Consider the following 20,805-nt stretch of genomic DNA (forward strand, 5'->3'; position numbering starts at 1 on the left):
TTACAAATTCTCTTGCCCCTCCCACCTAGCCAGACATGGGCTCTTGCAATTATGCAGCCTATAAGGTTTTGTTTACAAACTCCCTCGATCCTCCTTCCCAGCCAGACGTGCTCTAGTAACTCAGCCTGTAAGTTTTAGTTTACAAAATCAATTTCTCTTTTTGGTGTTCACAGGGTAGCTCGGGCATTGCAGATGGGCATTACTTAGGGTCTTTGGAGCAATCATTTGATACTTAGTTGCACTTGACACCATTCAATTGCCTAATAAAGCTATTAAACTAACTATGCTGCATAAATAGAATTTGTAAATGAATAGAAATTAAAGAATGCCCTTGTGTAATATTAGCACAGTATTTTTATGTGTAATACCCATGAACCTATGAAAAATAAAGTCTGGTCCTCCATATTACTTTTTATTCATGGATATATAGTTCATTTTAGTGAAGCTATAGAAATGAGAGTACCATTCTAAGTTTGTCAGTTTACAGAATATGATAATATAATGCTGACTGCATCTTAGTCTTCACAAACAGTACTAAAGATAGTTTTTTCTAGTGATGTTAACCTATAGTATTCAGCAGGGCAGTGTTCAATTAACTACCAACCCACAAAATTTCTGTTGGTCTATTGATTTCCTCTCTCACTTGTCATGACAACAATTTCCACATGATTGAAGGAATTTTTTGTCAGATTTGACAAATAGGTAAGACAGTCATGCATAGTTGTTTTGTGCTGTTGTGCATTATTTGTTTTGTTAAAAATCTTCGGGTATTTTTTAGCACAATTTAATGTAAAGCTCTATTGGTATACAGTGGAAAAGTTGGTAGAGATTAAAAGATGAGTGAGGTTGTTTGCTTAGCAAAGGCAACTGAGAAATGAGTTGTATGTATGTATGTAGTATGTCGAATGTATATGTCATTCATGTAGGTCTCAAATGGCAAGTGTTTCCTCTACCCAGTCATCAGATTATTCTCTGATATTTTCTTCAAATATATACTGTATTTTAGGGGAATATTGTTTATAAATAACAGATTTTTATATTAGCACCAGTGTTCAAGCAAAGCCAAAATTCTGCTTTAAAGGTTTACCATCAAGTGAATTGATGACTTAAAAAAACAAGATTTTATGTTAATAGGAATCTAATATCAGTCAATTCATAGCTTGCATCTCTTTTCTTCCAGATTATAAAATCAAAGGACCCCAATGTAATCATCATTGACACAAATACGCTACTGAAGAACCAAGGAAACTTAGCAGCGGCAGTTGCACAATCATCCTCCTCGGCATCAGTTATTTCTACCCCTACTGCTGTGTCTACTGCATCTGTAGCCACTGCAACCACCTCTATAAATGCATCCGTCAATACCAGCCACAATGCTGTGTCGAGTGTCAATATACAGACAGCGATACAGGCAATTACTGGTGGCGTGCCTGCTCAGGGATTGCAATCTGCTTACATCACTGCTTTACAGCAGGTAACTAAAATGATACAGTATAAGGTTTTTGAAATGTATTAGTGTACAGTTGGTACCTATGAGTTTGAAATTGAATGTTTATAACATACCAAGTGAACAATATTATTTTTTAGTGCTGAAGCCAAGCAATATTTTCAATTACTGTAGTGTAATAGTATTTATGTTTATAGCAGCTTAATTGGTTACTATTGACTTTTAAAAGGTTTTAAGATTAATTTGAATATATAGCAAGAAAGCCCTATATTTGTTACCTAACAAAGAGAGTTGTTCATAGAATAAGATTTATGTTTGTAGCAGCCTGGTAATCGGTTGTTATTAACTTTTTTAAAAGATTTTAGAATTAACTTCTGAATACAGTATATAGCAAGGAAACCATACATCCAAGTCACTTAACAAAGAAAGCGTGTTCTTGCCCATCCCTTGCTCTTTGCCCTGCCCAAAAGCCTAATGGTGTGTACCTGGATGGCCTTTTACAGGTGCTGTTGGCTCAGGGTGGTCAGGTTCCTATGAACTCTCATCATCTGGCACAGCTGCAGCAATATTACAACAGTTTAGGTCATTTACAGGATGATGCTTATGTGATTGAGGCGCCCTCATTCATCGTGCCATACGTTATGGAAGGGAAACCAAAGGTAATGGTGAAGTATACTATTTAGTTGTGGGATTCTTGTGTGTGTAAATCCAATTTTTGCCTAAATTGTTTAGCTTTTAAGATTTGATATGGATCATTTAGTAATTTTAAGCTGTTAAAGTCTGCAAATTTCATTTCCATATGGTATAAGGATTTGTGCATATCTTCTCTTTCTTGTAAGGAAAAGTTTAGAATTTCATGTTTAATATAGAATTAAGTGTTTACTTTTAATTGGTAGATCCATAATATGTCCCCTAACAAATTCTTAAGATACTAATTTAAACTGGTTTGGTTTGGTTTTCCAACCTATGAAATTTGTTTTCCTCATTTGTAAAGTTTTCCTAATAATTTGAGTGATTTGTCCTTTCTGGTTTCTAAGCATGGTAAATTGATTAATAATTATTATGTGATCATCTAACCTGAAAAGTACTAAGGGGGTTGTTATTTAAAATTTGTTGTGTTTTTATAGAAGGTTTACTATTTTTGGGATATTATGCTATGGGATGGGTTGTTACGATAAATATTATTATAGGAGAGTTACTGTTTTTGTGATATTTTCTCAACAGTTTGTTAATCAAATTGCTTATTCCTATTGGGGTCTATGGGTGCAAGTAAATGGTCTTTATATATATCTCCATGAATGTCTGTTTCAGTAAGGATATTAATACTATTATTATGCAAGGAAAATTTGTAATTCAGAATGCACTACAAGAGGTATACAGTATTATGTAAATGGAAAAGGGATGTCAGGATTATACTGGATGAGAAGGATTAGTTTCAGTTCCATACCAAAGAGAGTTTCAATTAATGTTTCATTATGGATTGTGTTTATTGCAAGTTATTTTCTGTAGCTTTCGTTTATAGTATTTTTAAAGAGTAATACGTTTGGCGTTTGTTTTTCACTATGTCACTTTATACTGATTGATTTTGGTTCTTTCTGAATCGTTATGAGGTGCATTTAATAGTTTAACTTTTCTCTGTGATATTTCAGTAGTCTGGTGGATAAATCATCTCTTTGTCCATCACCTATATTTTCTTAATACTTTTCCCAACCATATTTGTTACCCTAGCAAGGTTTAGCTCCAGAGAAAAAGCAACACATTAATTTTCATTTCTCTTCCTTAACTGCTGAATCATGGATGAACCCTGTTTGCAATTCCAACTATTTTAGCATAAGCCATTGCATCATGTGCACTATCAAATAATATTCTAAGAGTTTATATTTCTCAGATTTTCCAAATTTTATTAGGTGTCCAGAGATTTGCCTTAACGAGGAAAAGACAATGTTTTTAGGAGAAAAAAAAACTGAAGAGCCATTGTTTAAAGGCTTATGTTCATTCTAAGATTTTATAGAATTAATTACAGATAGTCCTTAACTTACAAACTTCCAAGAAACTTTCTAAGTCAAATTTTGTTATATTTTGGACTTAGGATAGACTTCACCTAACTAGCTGCAAAAGTTAACAAATAGTCAAGTTTCATATTTGAAATATCTTCTTGCTTACTGCATTAAATTACAGTGTTTCACTTTGAACTTTTGTTATAATACTAGAGATTTGTGATTTCAGAGATTGTGTTTATATCTCCAATTGTTTGTAAGTTTAGGACCTTTGTAACTTGCTCGGTAAAAGATGTAATATTTAAACCAAGATTATATAGTTGCCACCCAGACAGGACAAATGTTTGTACAAGTTAAAATTTACTCAAGAGGATGGTGGCTATATCTCCCAACTGTGTGCTTTGATCTCAGTATAATTCTTGCAAGTTATTGATTTCAGAGACTACCACTGCTTTGTTCATTCATATAAAATTTGCATATCTTCTGCTTCTCTAACGTGATGCCTTTTCTCTTTCTGCAGTTTTGTTTGATATTAATTCAGTATTAATATTTTTGCAGGAACCTATTAAAGCTTTCCTTAGAAGAATTAATAAAGAATTAGAGGAGTATGAGAAGGAGAAAAAGAAGGAGGAAGAAGAAAAGAAAAAAAAAGAGGAGGAAGAAAAAAAGAAAGAGGAAGATGAAATTAAAGGAAAAGAAAAAGATCCAAAAAGAAAAGAAAGTTCTGAAGAGGAGGGGAGTGCAAAGGATTCAGACGAGGAAACTACAGAGAAAAAGGTCGATTCCTCTGAAAACAAAGAAAAAACAGAAGGATCCACTGCGGAGAATAAGGATGAATCTTCTGATGATAAAAGTGATAGTAAAAACAATACTAAAACAGTGGATGAGACGAGTAAGGATGCTGATAAAGAAAATAGCAATAAAGAGGAAAATAAAGAAAATAGAACTTCCACTAGTGTAACCAGTACCAAGGACAAGAGTTCTAAAGATGACAAAGAAAAGAGTGATACTGATAGCGTAGTAGAAATGGAGACTAGCGAGAAGAAAGAGGAAGATCTCACCCATTTAGGAAAGTAAGTAAAACTGGCTATGGAATGTTTGTATGTAGGGTAAATGAGGTTATGTTTGTGACTCAAGAAATATTTTCTGTTGTCAAATCTTTAGTTGATATTTCACGCGGTAGGTAAATGTTATATCTGTACATGACTCATCTCGATTTTTAAAATATCAAAATAATGATTGGACAGTGCTTCTATAATTTGAAGTGAATACTGACACAGTGAAAAGTTTATTTTCCGTGTACACAGGTTCGGGAATTGTTTTTATAACGAGGGTGCCTTTTTCATTTCATATTCTTTGCCCTGTAGTTATTTAGTGTACAGTATTTTATTTCTGAATTTCAATCTTCATGTTTTCAATGTCATGATGCCAAATAACTCCTAATAAATCAATTATGTTATTAGTTTCATGCATTTTTAGAAGGTTGTCTGTTGTGATCTGTAAGCAATAGATATTCAAGGTAGATTAGAATCAAAGGTCATTTCACTTTAGAAAGCTAGTTCCCTGTAAAGTGCTATTTTTACCTCAAAACTACAGAGGAGAAAATTGAATGAGAATTGGAAAGGGCAAAGATTTTACTTATGTTCATGCAAAATATTTGGGAATTTTGCTTTTTTGCATGCAAAATATATTGGGGGTTTTGCCTTTTTTGCAGTTGATGTAAAGGATTTTTATTTTTACATTTATTCAGAAATTTCAATTATTACCTGGACTTTCTGACACAAAAGGACCCTTTGAGGTTATAATGGTGTCGAATGTAGTCTGGAATTATTGGTTTTTGATATTGTAAAAATGGCAAATGATATCCATAATCTCGATTGTTCATTTCAACCCACCTCCTGTTTTCTCCCAAGGGCCATCCTAAAACGAATGTATATTTTATCCTAGTATTGTATAAGGTATTTACAAAAAATTATTGTGGAAAAGGTTTATTAATAAAAAGAAAATGCACACATTTTTAAAGTGTGACTTGGTTAATTTGTAACACACCCAATTAGATAATTTTGCTTATTCCTAGTGTGGATTCTATATTTAATAGACCATTTTTACTTGCTCCATTTTTTTTTAACTTATCTTAACGAACATAACCTTTATTGTAGATCCTCTGTAATGTTTAGTTAGATTTCTTAATTGGAAAAAATGACCATTTCCCAAATACCAGAAGATTAATTGAAAACTTCTGTTAACTTCATTTCATGGTCAAAAGATATTTAGTGTATTCATGTTGAATTTTGCAGAATACTGACATATCAAGAACTTTGAATTTAAGGGTTATGAGAACTGCTAGTGTAGAGAGAGAATAATTTATACATTAGTGCTGTAACCTGTCTTTAAATATTTTCCAATCTGTAAAATTGTAGGTTGAGGTCCTTTGCCTTAATAGGCATAGGATGAGATATGATGATGATGGAATTTGTTGGTTATTTTTTAATGAATTAAATGTCTGTCCTGAGAGTAAAATAATTTTTATAATATATTTTAATATTTTATAATCTAAATCACAGCATAATTTTGTATAAATTTATATTTTGAAATGTTCCAGATGGGAGCCGTATTATCGTAGCACACTAGGAAAGTTCATCTTGGATCTTGGACTAAACCAAGCGCAAGAATTTCTACAGTCAGATCTTTTGCGAATGCAAAAGAAAAAATTGGAGAAAATGAAAACTGTTCCGTCCAAAGAGGGAATTGTAAGTATTCGTGTGTATAATCATTTGGTTCTTTAATCCTTTACTGTTATCTTAATGTAATTTTATTAGAAGGTAGCAATTTTGAAAAGGGATTGATAAACAGTTGTGTGATTTTCTTGTAAAATTTTCCTTCTGTAAGTTTTATTTTATGGATAAAATTATAGTTTTACACTGCAGAAACAGTACCTTTATCTTGAAGAAAATTAAATACATAGTGTATTACTGTATATAATATATATCAAGTCTGTGTGACTAGTGTGCAGTATTTTAAAATAGCCCAGCCCTTTGTCATTACTAAAACTTTTATGATGTTATTCAACTGAAAAACTTTATATTCTTAGATTAATCTTTTATCCATATTGTCTTGCAAAGTACTTATAGAATGTATTTAATTGTATAACTTTTCTTTCAGGTATCTGTTAAGGTTTTAGAAAAACAACTAGAATTGACGAGGCAGAAAAACTCCCACTTGCGTGTACCTCTTAAGATATGTAAATTTTGTAACTTTAAAACGGAAAGCGAGATGGTAATGGATCGCCATCTAGAATCACCACATATGGTCAATTATACCTATAAGTGCAATTTTTGTGAATTCGAAACTCGTGGACCTCAGGTAAGAATAGCATTTAATTTGATGTTGAATGATTTGGAGTCGGGGTGCTGATTTCATTAGGTTGGGTAGATTCGTGGACATTCCATGGTTGGATATATTTTGGGATATTCCAGGGTTCAGCATTTGTTTTCTTGTTGTATTAGGGTAGTGAGGTTAAGTTGCAATGCATTTCAGCAGCAAGATATGTCTGCTCATCATCATTGTAGTATAGGCTGCCATTTCCTTACCTTCAAGAACATTAAGAGTGGATCCTTTACCAATAATAACAACAAAATCATACCAATAGTAATTATGAATCTTTCCGATAAAACTATTTTTTGTTATAGATCAAACTCGATAAATAGACTTGTAGGGGTGGTTCTTTGTCCAATAGCCCTTAATGTTTGATAAAACTAGTAAATTTTTTGTGTTGTACAATTTTATTCTTTATATTAAAATTTTTTAATATGTAATGAAAACTCAGACCTATGAAATGTTTCTCAATATGTCAAGTGTTTTCATATGTGAATCTGTCTTGGATATGGAGGCAAATAACATTAAAACTGAAAATATGCAACTTGTTGTATGATCTTGCTACAGGAGGATGCATAAACATCCCCTCTGAATTCTGCTAGCTTGTAATTAGTAATACAGAGTTCACCTTTGTCATGAAAAAACTTGGCAAAGTTAGTGTTGCGAAGAAAATTTTTTACTTTGTGTCCTCTCTCATCATGATTTAAAATCACATGAAGTGAAAATGAAAGTAATAGATTTAAAATTAAGGATATGACTCCAATTAAATTAGTGTTATGTTTATGGTAACTTTACCATGGTTTATACTCCTTCCTTCCTTCCTTTTTCTTTCTTTCTTTCTTTCTTTCTTTCTTTCTTTCTTATGAACATCTTCCTCTGCAATAGGTGATTATGCACTGAAAAACCTTCTGTCCACAGGTAATCCTTTTCCATATGGAAGCGGAACACAATATTCGAGGACGCCTTGAACGGGCTCCTGCATTTTTCCAGTGCTCATTGTGTCCATATGAGGACAATAATAAAAGTAAAATGACTAGACATTCCTTCTCCTGTGCTAAGAAGTACAAACCAGAGAAGAATTGTGAATTAGCTGACTGGGAACCCCCAGCAAAGATTCCAAAGGTATGTTAATTAAATTGACGTTCGTTGATGCTTGATGATAAACTAGAATCTAGTTTTCCTGTTAGAGGACAACTCTTGGTCTGGATATTTATTGACAAAGTTAAAAATGCCTACAAAGCTGAATCAGAATCAAAAGCATTCTGTAAAGTAGGTTAATAGACAATTTTAAAAAAACTTTTGGTTTCATAATTGAAGTTTAATTTTTCCCTTTTTTAATTGCACTTCAAATGGATTTATGGTTTGCTTATAGATAAGTAAGAAGATTTATTTGTCTAGAACATCATTAATTCAACCATATGCTGACCATGTGGTAATATACTGATTAATCCATTTTTGCTGTTTCATAACAATTGAGTTTCCTTCCCATAGGTTCATCGTGGCCGTCCCAATACCTTAGGGAAGGCTTTCGAACCTGTCAAAATGCCAAATCTTTTACCAAAGGGCCTAGCTGGCATGAATATAAATTTACAGTCAGCCGTTGCTGCTAACCTGCTGACAACTGCCTCGGCGAATTCAGCAGCTTTGGCAGCAGGTCGAGGAAGAGGGCGACCTGTTGGTTCTTACAAAACTACTGGTCAGATTATTAATCAAGGTCGAGGAGGTATGGCTAAGTGACTAGAATTTAGTTTTTATATTTTCTACTAAAATTGAATTTTCCTTCAATTTGTCAGTTTCTTAGCTAATCAAAAATTTTTGCCTTGAAGCACTTTTTTTATATCAAACAATTTGCATAACCCTGATAAGGTTTGATTTTTAAAATTAATTTGTTTTTTTAATGTGAACAAAAGAAACTATTTTTGAAGGATAAACTAATTTACATTTCTATTTTGGTTCTTCATTAAGTTAAAAAATTTCTGTAAATTTTTGAATCAATTTACTACAATTCAACACCATTGGGTAATGTAACAAGAAGTCAATGGAACCAGAATTTGATGATAGAATGGTTATTTTTAGTTTTTGTCTTGATTATGGAAGACAGCTTTTGCAATTAACTTAGGTTTCTTGTCAGTTTTAGATTGGTAAAGAAAAGTTTAGTGTTCTTCAGAAATCTTGATGTACTGGGTTTCCTTTTGTATTGTTGACATTGTGAATGTTTATAGATAAGATATACTTTTCCTGGTAATTTTGTTATTTGTTTAAAGAAATTCAGAATAAACTATTATGAAAACAGTGAAGTATATTTTTAAATAGTTATTCTAAGTCGGATTCATGTTGTCTTTGGTTGACACCGATAGTAAAAAAAGTAACCTTTTGATATGTTTTACATTATTGTCAGAACATCATATTTGTTGCCAAGTAGTAACATTATATAGTTTTTTTTATACAAAATTAATTTATGACATCTTATGTACTATATATAATTATAATACCATTGGTAACAATGTAGTTATTTTGTTAGGTAATACTGTATAAGTTGTGAGGAAAATCAGTAATATAACTTTTGCAAATCATTTTCTTCCATAGCATCCCCTGCCTCGCTGTTGTATTCTACAAGAGGAGTAACTACCGGTAACCTCGTTCAGCAAGTAGGGGGAAATGCTCAACAATTCACTTTAGGAAACCAGATGTTCCACGTGAGTAATGTTTAGCAGATATTTTTATTTATATTCTTTTTTATTTAGGTAAACAGTAGAGAACTTGGGGAGCATTATTGGGAATTTTAAATTTATACTTTCTATAAATTGACATTTTATAGCTGTACATAAAGTTATGCACTATATATTCAGCTGATAAAACTTGGTTTGAAAAAAATTTCTGGTGCTGGAATATTTTTTTTCCCACTTAGTTAATATATTTTATAATTTTCTTATGTGCTTTACTTTGTTTAATGTTTAAAAAAAAAATTATAATTTTTGTTGCATGTTTTTAGAGAGATTTTCGTTTGTTTAAATGTTCTGTACCACATCTAGTTCCAAGCTGTGGTCATGTACACTATTTCATAAAGAAGATGCTAAGAGTACAAATCCAATGTCTTATTTTGGTTGCCACAAAATATTCCTTAACAAAATCCCATGAAAGGTTAGCAGATTGCTGGTACTATCATTTTATTGGAAGAAAGAGGTAGAATAAAATGGTCATTTGAGCAGTTGAACTCCAACCTATACACTGTAATTGTGAAATTTAATTGCAGATGGAACATAATCACTAAAGCATATGTCTTTAATACAATTGACACCTTTATTATCTGCTATGGTTTCAGCTGATGTAATTTTTCTTTTTGAAAAGAGTTTGTTGTGGAACATTTATGACAAGCAAAATTGGCACTAAATTTTAGGGCTTTTATAAAAAAAATATATTTCTTATCTTGTAAATGAGCAGGGGGGATTTTGTATGTGTAGCTTTTCTCAGGTTCTTTATGTTCCTTATTTTTTTTTTTATTCTTTTGATTATATATATATTGCTTACATACATTATATATATATAAATATATATATATATATATATATATATATATATATATATATATATATATATATATATACATACATATATATATATACACACACACACATATATATATATATATATATATATATATATATATATATATATATGTATATTTAATTTATTAAATACAAATTTTTATGGGTATTTCTTTTCTTGAGAGATGGATGAATTTTATTTTTTATTAGCTGTAGTATTGTTAATTTTTTTAAGCAAATAAAGTTGAACTTCCAATTAGATCATTAAATATGATAAAAAAGTAGATCAATTCAATTTTCAGATATATTTATCATCTTTTATGTTTCTCACATATTCAAATGATTGAATTTTTGGAAAAAAGTAACTATTGGTATTTATTTTGGGCTGTAATGATTTGTCATATGTATGTCTTATGTTCACATGTGCATGGGTGAAGGCTTATCAATTTTTACTTGAACCTCTGCATGAGTCTCTTGTATGGTTTAAGTAGTCATAAGACGGTATTGCTTGGTATACTTGCATGCGTACCACATATTGTATCACATGGATATCCTCATCACGGCTCTTGATTGTTGGTGCCAACCAATTGAGCCTGGGATTATGCATAAATTACGTCATATATAAAGGGAATACTGTACTGTACTGAATCGTAAAGTAGAATTACAGTATATGTAGAATTCTTTGAAAACTAATTCCACAACAGGGTTTCAAAACTATTATCACTATTATATTCATAAAAATTGCTAAGGTTGCTCTAATAGAAATCAAACTTCAACACAAGTTCACATTTTGTAGGATTGGGTTTAGAGTAGGGTAATCTTTTTATGGAGTTATTCCTCACCTATTTCTCAGATTGAAATTTTGTATGCTGCATAGCCTTTGATTTGAGTACTTTAGAGTCTTTCTTTTGAGGTATTTGATCCTGTTCATGCTCAAGTTTGATGTCCATACAAGGTTGTTCCTCTTCATTCATTATTTCAATGCTTTGATATGTCGTCCTTCTTCAAATGCTATTGGTGCTGTGAGAGAAATAATGTTGAGGCGAGATTTCATCGTAGTGGTTAATGTTGAATTTATATTGCCTAACTATATGCAGTAGGGCCCCTTTTCCTTGTAGGTAATGAAATAATAAACTTCCTGTCGTTAGGTTAGGTTAGGGATATTGTTGAAAAGGTATTTGGGGTTTAAACTAGGTTTATTGAGAGAATTCAAAGTAATTTTCAATATATTTTTCATAAACGTTTTGAACAGTTATCTTTGACTGCAGATAGATTAATTTTGTCACCTATGTGGTTGTGATGCATATTTTCATTAAGGGGGTAGTATATGATATGGAAATCAGTAGGTGTAGGTGGGAACCCTTTTGTGAAGATGCACTCTTAGTGAATCTGTATTTTGGATGGTACCTTTGTAAGGGTGATGCTTATTTTATTTAACATTTTAGCTATGCTTGGATTCTTTTGTTAAAAAATAATCACAGTGGAGTTTAACCCATTAGCTTTGTCCTTTTTTCACAAAACTAGTATGAGGTTTCTCCCAACAGTTTTGCTTGTTTTAACCCAATAGGATATGCTAATTAGATTCAACATTTGTAATTTCTGGCTATTTCTATCTTCATTTTAATCCATTAGGTTTATGTGGATAGTGTTATTACTGCATGTATTAGTAGTAAGTAGGATATTTTAGATGAGTTCAGTTAACAGTGGTTTGTATTGTAATTTGGATGAGTGAATATTTTTATATTCGCTGGAAGCAAAACCTTTAAACAAAAGTTTAAGAATCTAATGTGGTCACCGTTTTATTGCTAAAGCCCAAAAAGTATAATTTACTTAGCAAGTTTCCATATAAGTTGAGTACCCTCAGTTAAGAAAAAAGGCAGAAATTCAGAGGTAGTGGTAGGGAAGACGTAATTTGTGTATTTCCCATCGTGTGGGCGATAAACATTATCGTGTGTGTTGTTGGCACCCCACAGCTGGTCAATGGCCACCTGGTTCCTATGTCGAGTGCGGCAGCCTCAGTGAGCAGTGTTTCCGTATCTTCACAGTCTACGGGGCGAGTGCCGCGCATCTTACCGTCCTCGTCTGCCTCAAACGTCAGCCTCATTCCAGGACTGGCAGCCTCATCATCCATCACTATACAGGTACATTTGTCTTGAATTTTGCACACCACAGGATGGTTAAGATAAGTAATTGTAAGTTTCATCCCATGAATTAGTCTGTGTCTCAGGATAGAGGAAAGTGTTTACAGGTAAGTGTATATTCTTGTCTTTTAACAAGCTAGACTGTTAGAAGAGAGTTTATGTTGGAGATAGATGGCAAAAAGGCATTATACACAAGAATACCCACCTTGCATGGCGACAGATTGATACCTGCCTGGGACCATGAGTTGTTTAAGCTCTTTACGAGGGAGGCCACTGCTGTGGTGCACCACAGTGGGACAGTTGGGTTTGCCTGGATGATGTTCTGGTGTGCCTATACTCTAATGAAACTGGAACTGAAACCAGACACCTTAAACTTTTGCACGGCTAGTCACCTTGTTTTATACATGATGTTTTGTGTTGGATATAATTTGGGTCTAGTTAGTTCTGTTATATCTTCATATGGAATTCTGGTAACTTTCGTTCAGTCTGTTAAGTAGAATTATGAAATTACAAAAGCATACTTTATAAATTCGTCGCTAAGAAGGCTAATGTATGGCATATTGTTTGTAGATGCTGAATTTTTGGCACCAGCACCTCTGTTTATGATTTGGTTAGCTTGCCCAATTAGTGAATAAAGATATTACATCATAATATTGCTTTGTGTGGCCAGATATGAAATAGAATATCTCTGTTGTCTTGTTCTTTCTGCTTAACTGGTTGTAGTCATGCTACTTCTATATCTACCAACTTCTCAACAGAAGAGTCATGCTCTCACAGGAAACGAATACTGAGTCAGACTTTGATCTATATCACTCATCCATTCGTCTACATCAATTATTTGTTCTCCAACACTTTATATACTGTACTATTGTTTCTCGCATTCTTCTCCACTGACTTAGAATTTTTTTTTCTTATGCATACCAACCAAAACTAACTTTTCCTAGATATTTGCCATATCTTCATTACATTCTTATCTTGCATTATTTTCAATTTTTCACAGGGTTAGTACTCAAACACTGGTATTGACAATGATATGCTTTTACTTTACTCAAGCTTGCATCCCTAAGCTCACATTCTAACAAAAAATTTCACTCATTTGATCAATTTTTCCTTACAACTTATGAACCTTTAAACTTCCCTCTCATCTTATCAACATTCAACCTCCCCTTTTCAATCGCGTCTCTCAAAATGTTTCTCCTATCTCATAACTTATATCCTTCTCATTCACTTTCCTTTACTCTCTCATCCTATGATGATTTCATTTATGGTTCAAATGACTCATGAGCCTCTGGTAGTAATGCCCCAATGAGTTGGTCACAAATTTGGCTCTGATTATGATGTGTGATATTGAGCACTAGGGACCAGAATTTTCTTTATTTTCTACTTTATTATTCGATTTATACACATGCAATCATTTTTCATAAACTTACACTTTTACCTAAAATATTAATCTTTATGTTGTCTTTCCACTGAATTAATACATTTTAACTGTTAAAAATTTGAATAAAATCAAAATATGCATTCAAGTTTTGTATTACTACTTTGTCAAAAGAAGCTAAAAACAACTTAACATAAGGTTTAACTCTATTGTATATAATTAGAGCTTTTCAGGATTCCATGTAAAGGAGTCAGGCATGGTTATAAATCAGTCATTGAAGGAGGGAACATAGTTAAATATTTGAGTAGAAATTTAATCATAATGATCTTTCTTGGATTAATTGAAAAGTTATGAGTTTGCAAAATTTGACAGTTTAGTTTAGAAAGAGAATGGAAGACAGATGAAAAGTAGATACACTGTATAAAGAAACTGAACATGGTACCATCAGGTGTTTCAGAAAACCTTTAATTAGTGTTGAAGCTTTTTTGTTTTCGTGGTTTTGTGGCCGAGAGAAAAGTAGGAAGTGGTTCTTGTTAGGGTTTGTGAGGTGAGTACCACAGGTGGGTAATGTATATCATGTTTTGTGGATCTGTTGTCTTGTTCTCTTAGCACCGTTTTCTGTAACCAGTCTTATGATAATAAATATATATACATACATATATATATATATATATATATATATATATATATATATATATATATATATATATATATATATATATATAATTCATATTCATATATTTCCTGTCCATCTACATTTGGTATGTAGTTATAAATATTTTATTTTAGTTTTGGCCATATGAATGATTTTTTACCAATGATACCTCAGTCGAAGCTGTTGCAGGGTAGGTAGTGTTTGATTTAAATCTTTACGGATAGTGAAGTATATCTCAATATTGAGTAAAGTAAAGGTGTACCCATTTTCAATTGGTTTTAAACATATGTATGAATCTGCCCTTAAATGTGACCCTCTCAAAAGAGACTCAATTCACAATGAAGGACTTTCAAATGAATTTGATTAAAAAATTGAATACTTTCAAACTAGATTCAATACATGATGAAGGAATTTCAAAATAAGAATAAAAATTCTTTTGCCTCGAATGATACATAAAAGTTAGAACATGTACCCATATACATACTCAAAGATCATAGGTATCATCCATTGCAAAATCAGATGAAAAATTTTGTACTAAGCCAAATACAATGATGGACTTGAATTTTTGTTTAGTCTCGAATTTTTATTAAGACTAAACATTAGTATTATTAAACATTAGTATTTTACTAAAGTTTGTTGATATCGTTGATTCTAGAAGTGCCCAAGTTAGCTATATTACGTTACTGTACTGTCCTTAATATTACTTTGCCTGTCAAATATACTCCTTGCCTAAATGAAGCAAAGCTAGTATGAAGAACCTTTTGAATCATTACTCTTAGGCATTAAAGGAAATGAATAGATAAGTAGATAAACCATGTAAATCTTAATGAAATAAATTACAAACAGTTGTTACATCACTTTAGTCCATTGTAATAATAGAAGTTTGTGGAATGGTGTGATAATATATTAGTCATCCATAAAAAAAAAAGAGAAACAGAAATGTTGAATGCATTATTGGACACAACCATTTAGCATTTACTGAAAGGCTACCCTTTATGGTCCTGTATAGACAGTGTAATAATGTATGATTACCAAAATTTCAATCGACTGCAAACAACTATGTATTGAACACAACTCTCCTGGAGAAATTTCAGCTGAATCTTTAACTTTTTTGGTATATACAATTATTAAATTTTACTGAACTGTCATTTTTCTGATCCTGTTCTTCATGAGATCAAATCCTTCAGGCCTGCTGCATGAGCCTTGAGATTTTTTTTTATATATATATATAGAAAGGTTGCATTATATCTTATATAAAAATCACTGGACAATGAGGTTTGTATTTTCAAGGGTGATCTTGCTTTACTGCTGAGAATTTTTCTTCTGCATAGCCTATTATATTTAAATTATCCATAATGAGAATATTTTGTTACAGTCATTGCATATTGTTCATAGCTATATTATGTCCAAGCTAGAATTTCATAAAAATTATATCTCCACAGAGTGTACAAAGCAAAGCAGGGAACACAAAATCACCACAGCAGCCCAGCATTTCCATCACTCCCCTGCCCAGAGGAGGACAGCAGCCACAAAACGTTACCAAAGGGACCACGCCTACCCGAGATGCCAGTGGAAAACCGTCCTTCGTCATATGTGAAATCTGTGATGGGTATATTAAGGTTAGTGGGCTATATGATTGTTGTGTTATATGTAAGTGATTGACGAGAAAGACTGAAATTTGATGGTGAATATTTCTTGCAGGGAAATTGAGGAAACAACTTTAGTTGAAGTGGAAATAGTCAATTACATTTAGGAAATATTTTTTCCATGGAAATTAGAATAATGCGCAACTTAATTCAGTAATTTTGTCACAGATAATTAAGAAAAAAATTTTACGTGGCATTAACTTGGAATTTGAGGTTTTAATACATTTAGAAATTAATTGGCTTATTTTGAGTTATATTACATTCTTTAATCAATCTAATTTTGTTTTACAACAAACCTATTACCTTATTTTGTGGTTACAAAATAAAATAATTACAAAATTTTGGTTCAAATGAAAATTGTTTATTTTTTTATAGTAGTTTTTTTTTATTTTCTTGATATGTTTTTTAAAAGGCAATTCAATTAATCCTGAGTAGTATGTTGGTAATAAATTGTATTTGATGTAATTTTTTTTTTCAAAAGTTGATGTTGCAACTTGATTTACTTAGATTTGACTTTGAGAGAGTTGCTTTTGAAATGTTATAACTTTGAATTTATGCAAATGAAAAAGAATTGGTTATAATCTTTTATTATGTATTACAGGATTTGGAACAGCTGAGGAACCACATGAATCTGATACACAAAGTGAAGATCCACCCAAAGATGATATACAACAGGCCTCCATTAAATTGTCAGAAATGTCAGCATCGATTCTTTACAGATCAGGTGAGAGGATGCTTGTATTTTTACAAAAAAAAATATAAATGCCATGTTCATCCTTAAAATAAAAATTAATTTTTTTTTTTTTTTACGTTTCAAAATGTTAATAATTCTTATTCTTTTACAGGGTTTAGAAAGACATCTTCTCGGTACACATGGGCTTGTAACGTCGTCAATGCAAGAAGCGGCAAACAAAGGGAAAGATGCTGGACGATGTCCTATTTGTGGCAAGGTAAGGCACGGTGAATTTTTTAATATTAGTTATGTTTATAGAAATTGTTTGAAGTATATTTAGCAAATTTTGGTTATTTCAAAATTTGGGAAGTTAGTTTATTTCTTTTCAGTTTAAATACATTGCTGATTTGTTTAGTTTGGGTAAGCAGCACATTTTTATGGTTTCATCTAATTAATCATGGAAGAAGGAATGAAGTATTTGATACATCATGCTCCACTAAAACTTGCTATTTTAATATAGTGGAATGAATGATATTTTAATATAGTGGAATGAATGATTTTTTCTTATTCAATCTATTTTTTGAGTCTTGGTATAGACTGCCTTACATCATAACAATTCTGTGAAAAAGGTTGTTTTATCCAGTTGCCATATTTCAATGAAACTACCTCGGATTCATGTTGTTAATTTAAGAAAGGAATAGCTTGACTAAAATCATGAAATAACTGTTTTGCCCTGGCATATGCAAGACTTTGTTCCCAATGAAAAGACACACCTAAGAAACAAAATAGCAAGAAAACAGTGCCAGAATTTTGATTAATTCTTTCTTTGGCTGTTTTTCATGTGCTTTATTTTTTGTCATTTAGTGGTACAGTATAGCCAGGATTCTGTGTAGGAGGAAAATCAAATAAGGTAGCTGCAATTAGATCCTTTTACGAAATGCCATTTGTGTAGAGGTCTCACATGCTCCTCACTCATGCACTATTTTAAGTGTAATCACTTTTCATTGAAGCTTATGTCAGATAACTTGTATTTAGCTGAGATTAAACATAAAGAAATGCTCCTCACTCATGCACTATTTTAAGTGTAATCACTTTTCATTGAAGCTTATGTCAGATAACTTGTATTTAGCTGAGATTAAACGTAAAGAAAAAAGAAGTCAGTTTATGAATAGTTTTTTTTTTCTCAGGCTTTTTTTTTTGATAGCCTTTGACCCCGTTGTGCTCTACTGGCTACGTCTTTTGCTATAGATCAAGCGAGTATTATTGAAAATACCTTCGTATGTTGTTCATATTGCTTCCTCTCTCGAAGCTCGGTTTACTGACGTTTACTCCAAACATTTATTTAGAATTCTTCCATATTCTGTCCAAAAAATGGTTCATGCCTCTAGAAAAGTAATGAAGCAGTTTAGTGGTTAGCATTGGTATATTTACCTTCCTTTGTTGTTCTCAGGTCAGTGAGTGTTCTCTTTTGGGCAGTAAGTCTAATTTGCCTGCCTGGTTGATTACACTAACTTGACTTCCGTAGTCGAGGCTAGTGGTCATAATCACACAGCGTTCCGTCAGTAAAGGTTCTGGATTTTCACTGCAACTTACCGAGTTAAAGAGTTCTTCTTGTATTCTCAAACTCTTTAATTGCTTTAAATTCTTCTACTGGTGAAGTTCCACATTCCTAGTCACACTTTTAGGCATCTAGATTGTGAAGCAGAAGACCTGTTAATAGTCTGAATCCTTATATCTTTCCTCTTGCTAGAGTAACTGCTCTTAAGCAACAATTTTTAATGGTTCAATTTTTAAATCTGAAAATTTTTTCACTTATAGATTTAATAGCTAAAAGTTTAATAAACTGCAAGCACTAACTTTAAAGGTGGGCTTTTAGGAGCCTAAGGTGATTTTGTCATTTTTGCTTTCCTTCAGAGCTAAATTATTTCAAGGCTAAGAGTCGGTGGCAGTTTTTTTTGCCGCTTTTCCTTTGTCTGATAATTGAGCAACTAGGATGGCAGGAATACAAGCGTTTAGCAGTGGAAGTGTCTAGTTATTAAAAATTTTGAAAAGTCTTAGTGAAAGAAACATTCTTAACACTACATTCAACTTAAGAAGTTAGGTTACGGTTGGTAACGTGGCCGGTAGAATCAGAATTACTAGTTTTAAGAGTGATGTCAAAAACTTTTGAAGATAATCTCTATAAATAAAGTGGCTAATTATGTGAATGAATTTAAAGTAGTTACATGTCATTAGTGTCATCATCCCTGCTTTGATCAGCTAATTTAGTTTTCCGTGTACTAAAAGTAAGGTTCCTTTTGTGTGTAATTTTAATTTAATCCTCAAATATTGAAACGTACTTTTCCATGGAAGAGCCCGGGTTTTTAAATTACAGTATTGCCTTTTGACACAATACACACATTCCAGATTAGGACATCCCAGAAAGAAACCCTTTCACTCAAAGTAGTAATTGCAAATAAATCTAGCGGAAGATAACATAATGTGCAGTGATAGGTAAACAGTCTGAAGCTTGGTTGGATTTAAGGGTTATGCTGAATTTGGTATTACTGTACAGTACAACAAGTGAGTTTGGGGGGCTATCTGGTCACAGTATGATTTGGGATATTCTTAAGCCTTTTATTATTGAGAAGTCTTTGGCTCCTGATCCAATTAAGTGAAATTTGGATGTTGTGTTACAGTAATGTCGCCAAGTCTTCGACTGTTAGAACTAAATATTTCTTAGCCTTTGCATCAGCTAGAAGAATGAGCGAGTTACAGTCCGTCTCGGCCCTCGTAAGATTAAACCTTTAGTTTTTGTTGCCTTTAGTGTTTCAAAGTTAAAAAGTCTTTTAGAATAAAATTACCTTGTACTTATCTCTTCCTCCTCTTAAAGAGGTTTGGAGATATTCCAGTTATATGAATTGTGGTTGTCCACTTAGAGCATTGAAATTATACTTGTAGAAGTGTGGATACATTAGAAGGCCAATGGAAGGTTTTTGGAGTGTATGTAAACTTACAAGACCTCTTTCGAAAACTGCTTCCTCGTTTGAAGGATCTTGTTGATGCTCAATCATTTACCAGATTTAAAAGTGAAAGTGCATGATATTACAGAGGATATTACTCTGAACCTTACCGGAAATTTACCCTTGGATAAAGATTTAGGTGTAGTCCACTGAATGTTGGTCCCTTGGCTTAGTAGTGGCAGCAGAGGATACAATTTTTATTATAATAAAATTTTGGGGTTTATTGAGTAGGTGTAAGGAAGATAGTCGAGATCTTAAGAAGCTTTGGATAGATTGTCTGAGTCAATCACAATCTCCTTTACCCAAACTCACGGAATGTAGTTGTTCATAAATTTATAGCTATTATTTTTATTTCCTGAGTATTAATGTACTCGGCTCATGAATCACAGGTATTTCATTGAATTAAACAAGATTTATTATTTCAATAATTACCTGGGATTCTTGTAAGTTTCCATCCCTTTTCCTTTCACAGTGGGTATGACTTTTCTTGTGCACATGATTTTATTGAATGAAGAATCAATCAAAATGGCAGCAGGTTAGGGATTGTTTTTTACTTGCACTATTACTCCAGAAAGTGTATACCACAAAATCAAGTCACATGAACTTTTTTAAAATATAGAATAGCTATTCCTTCTTTAAATGAATAGCAGATGTCCCTGGCAAGTATTGAAATAATGAATATTGTTTGCTTGAAAATTATGTTTTTTGCCTGTATTTCAGTTATGCATAGGCATATATATTTTTTTCTCTCAGGCTTATATATTTTTTTTCTTTTGATGATAAAATTCTTGCAGTGGGGCTGAACAGTAACTTCATAATTTAGAAACATTTACTTTTAAACTGCAAATTTAAAGTTGATGTTAAGGGTTAAGCTGTGTCCTTTTATCAATTCTGTAGAATAATGAGAAGCATGTAGATTTGATAGGAATAAAAAAGAAAGATTTAG

General features: G+C 32.2%; 1 protein-coding gene across 3 annotated transcripts in view; it reads left to right on the plus strand.

Annotated features, from left to right (window-relative positions):
* MEP-1 overlaps nt 1–20,805 on the plus strand; it is a 65,600-nt gene that overhangs the window by 39,673 nt on the left and 5,122 nt on the right. Inside the window, exons 4-15 of one of the 3 annotated variants that reach the window (XM_068362586.1) lie at nt 1,181–1,474; nt 1,951–2,106; nt 4,003–4,517; nt 6,047–6,194; nt 6,607–6,807; nt 7,738–7,941; nt 8,311–8,542; nt 9,406–9,515; nt 12,338–12,505; nt 15,981–16,157; nt 16,786–16,908; nt 17,030–17,134. In XM_068362586.1, coding sequence (XP_068218687.1) covers nt 1,181–1,474; nt 1,951–2,106; nt 4,003–4,517; nt 6,047–6,194; nt 6,607–6,807; nt 7,738–7,941; nt 8,311–8,542; nt 9,406–9,515; nt 12,338–12,505; nt 15,981–16,157; nt 16,786–16,908; nt 17,030–17,134 — 2,433 coding nt within the window. The remainder of the gene's footprint in view (nt 1–1,180; nt 1,475–1,950; nt 2,107–4,002; nt 4,518–6,046; nt 6,195–6,606; nt 6,808–7,737; nt 7,942–8,310; nt 8,543–9,405; nt 9,516–12,337; nt 12,506–15,980; nt 16,158–16,785; nt 16,909–17,029; nt 17,135–20,805) is intronic. The other 2 variants (XM_068362587.1, XM_068362588.1) reach the window with 2 other exon arrangements.

This window comes from Palaemon carinicauda, chromosome 39 (assembly GCF_036898095.1).
Source record: "Palaemon carinicauda isolate YSFRI2023 chromosome 39, ASM3689809v2, whole genome shotgun sequence".
Classification (NCBI taxonomy): Eukaryota; Metazoa; Arthropoda; class Malacostraca; order Decapoda; family Palaemonidae; genus Palaemon; species Palaemon carinicauda.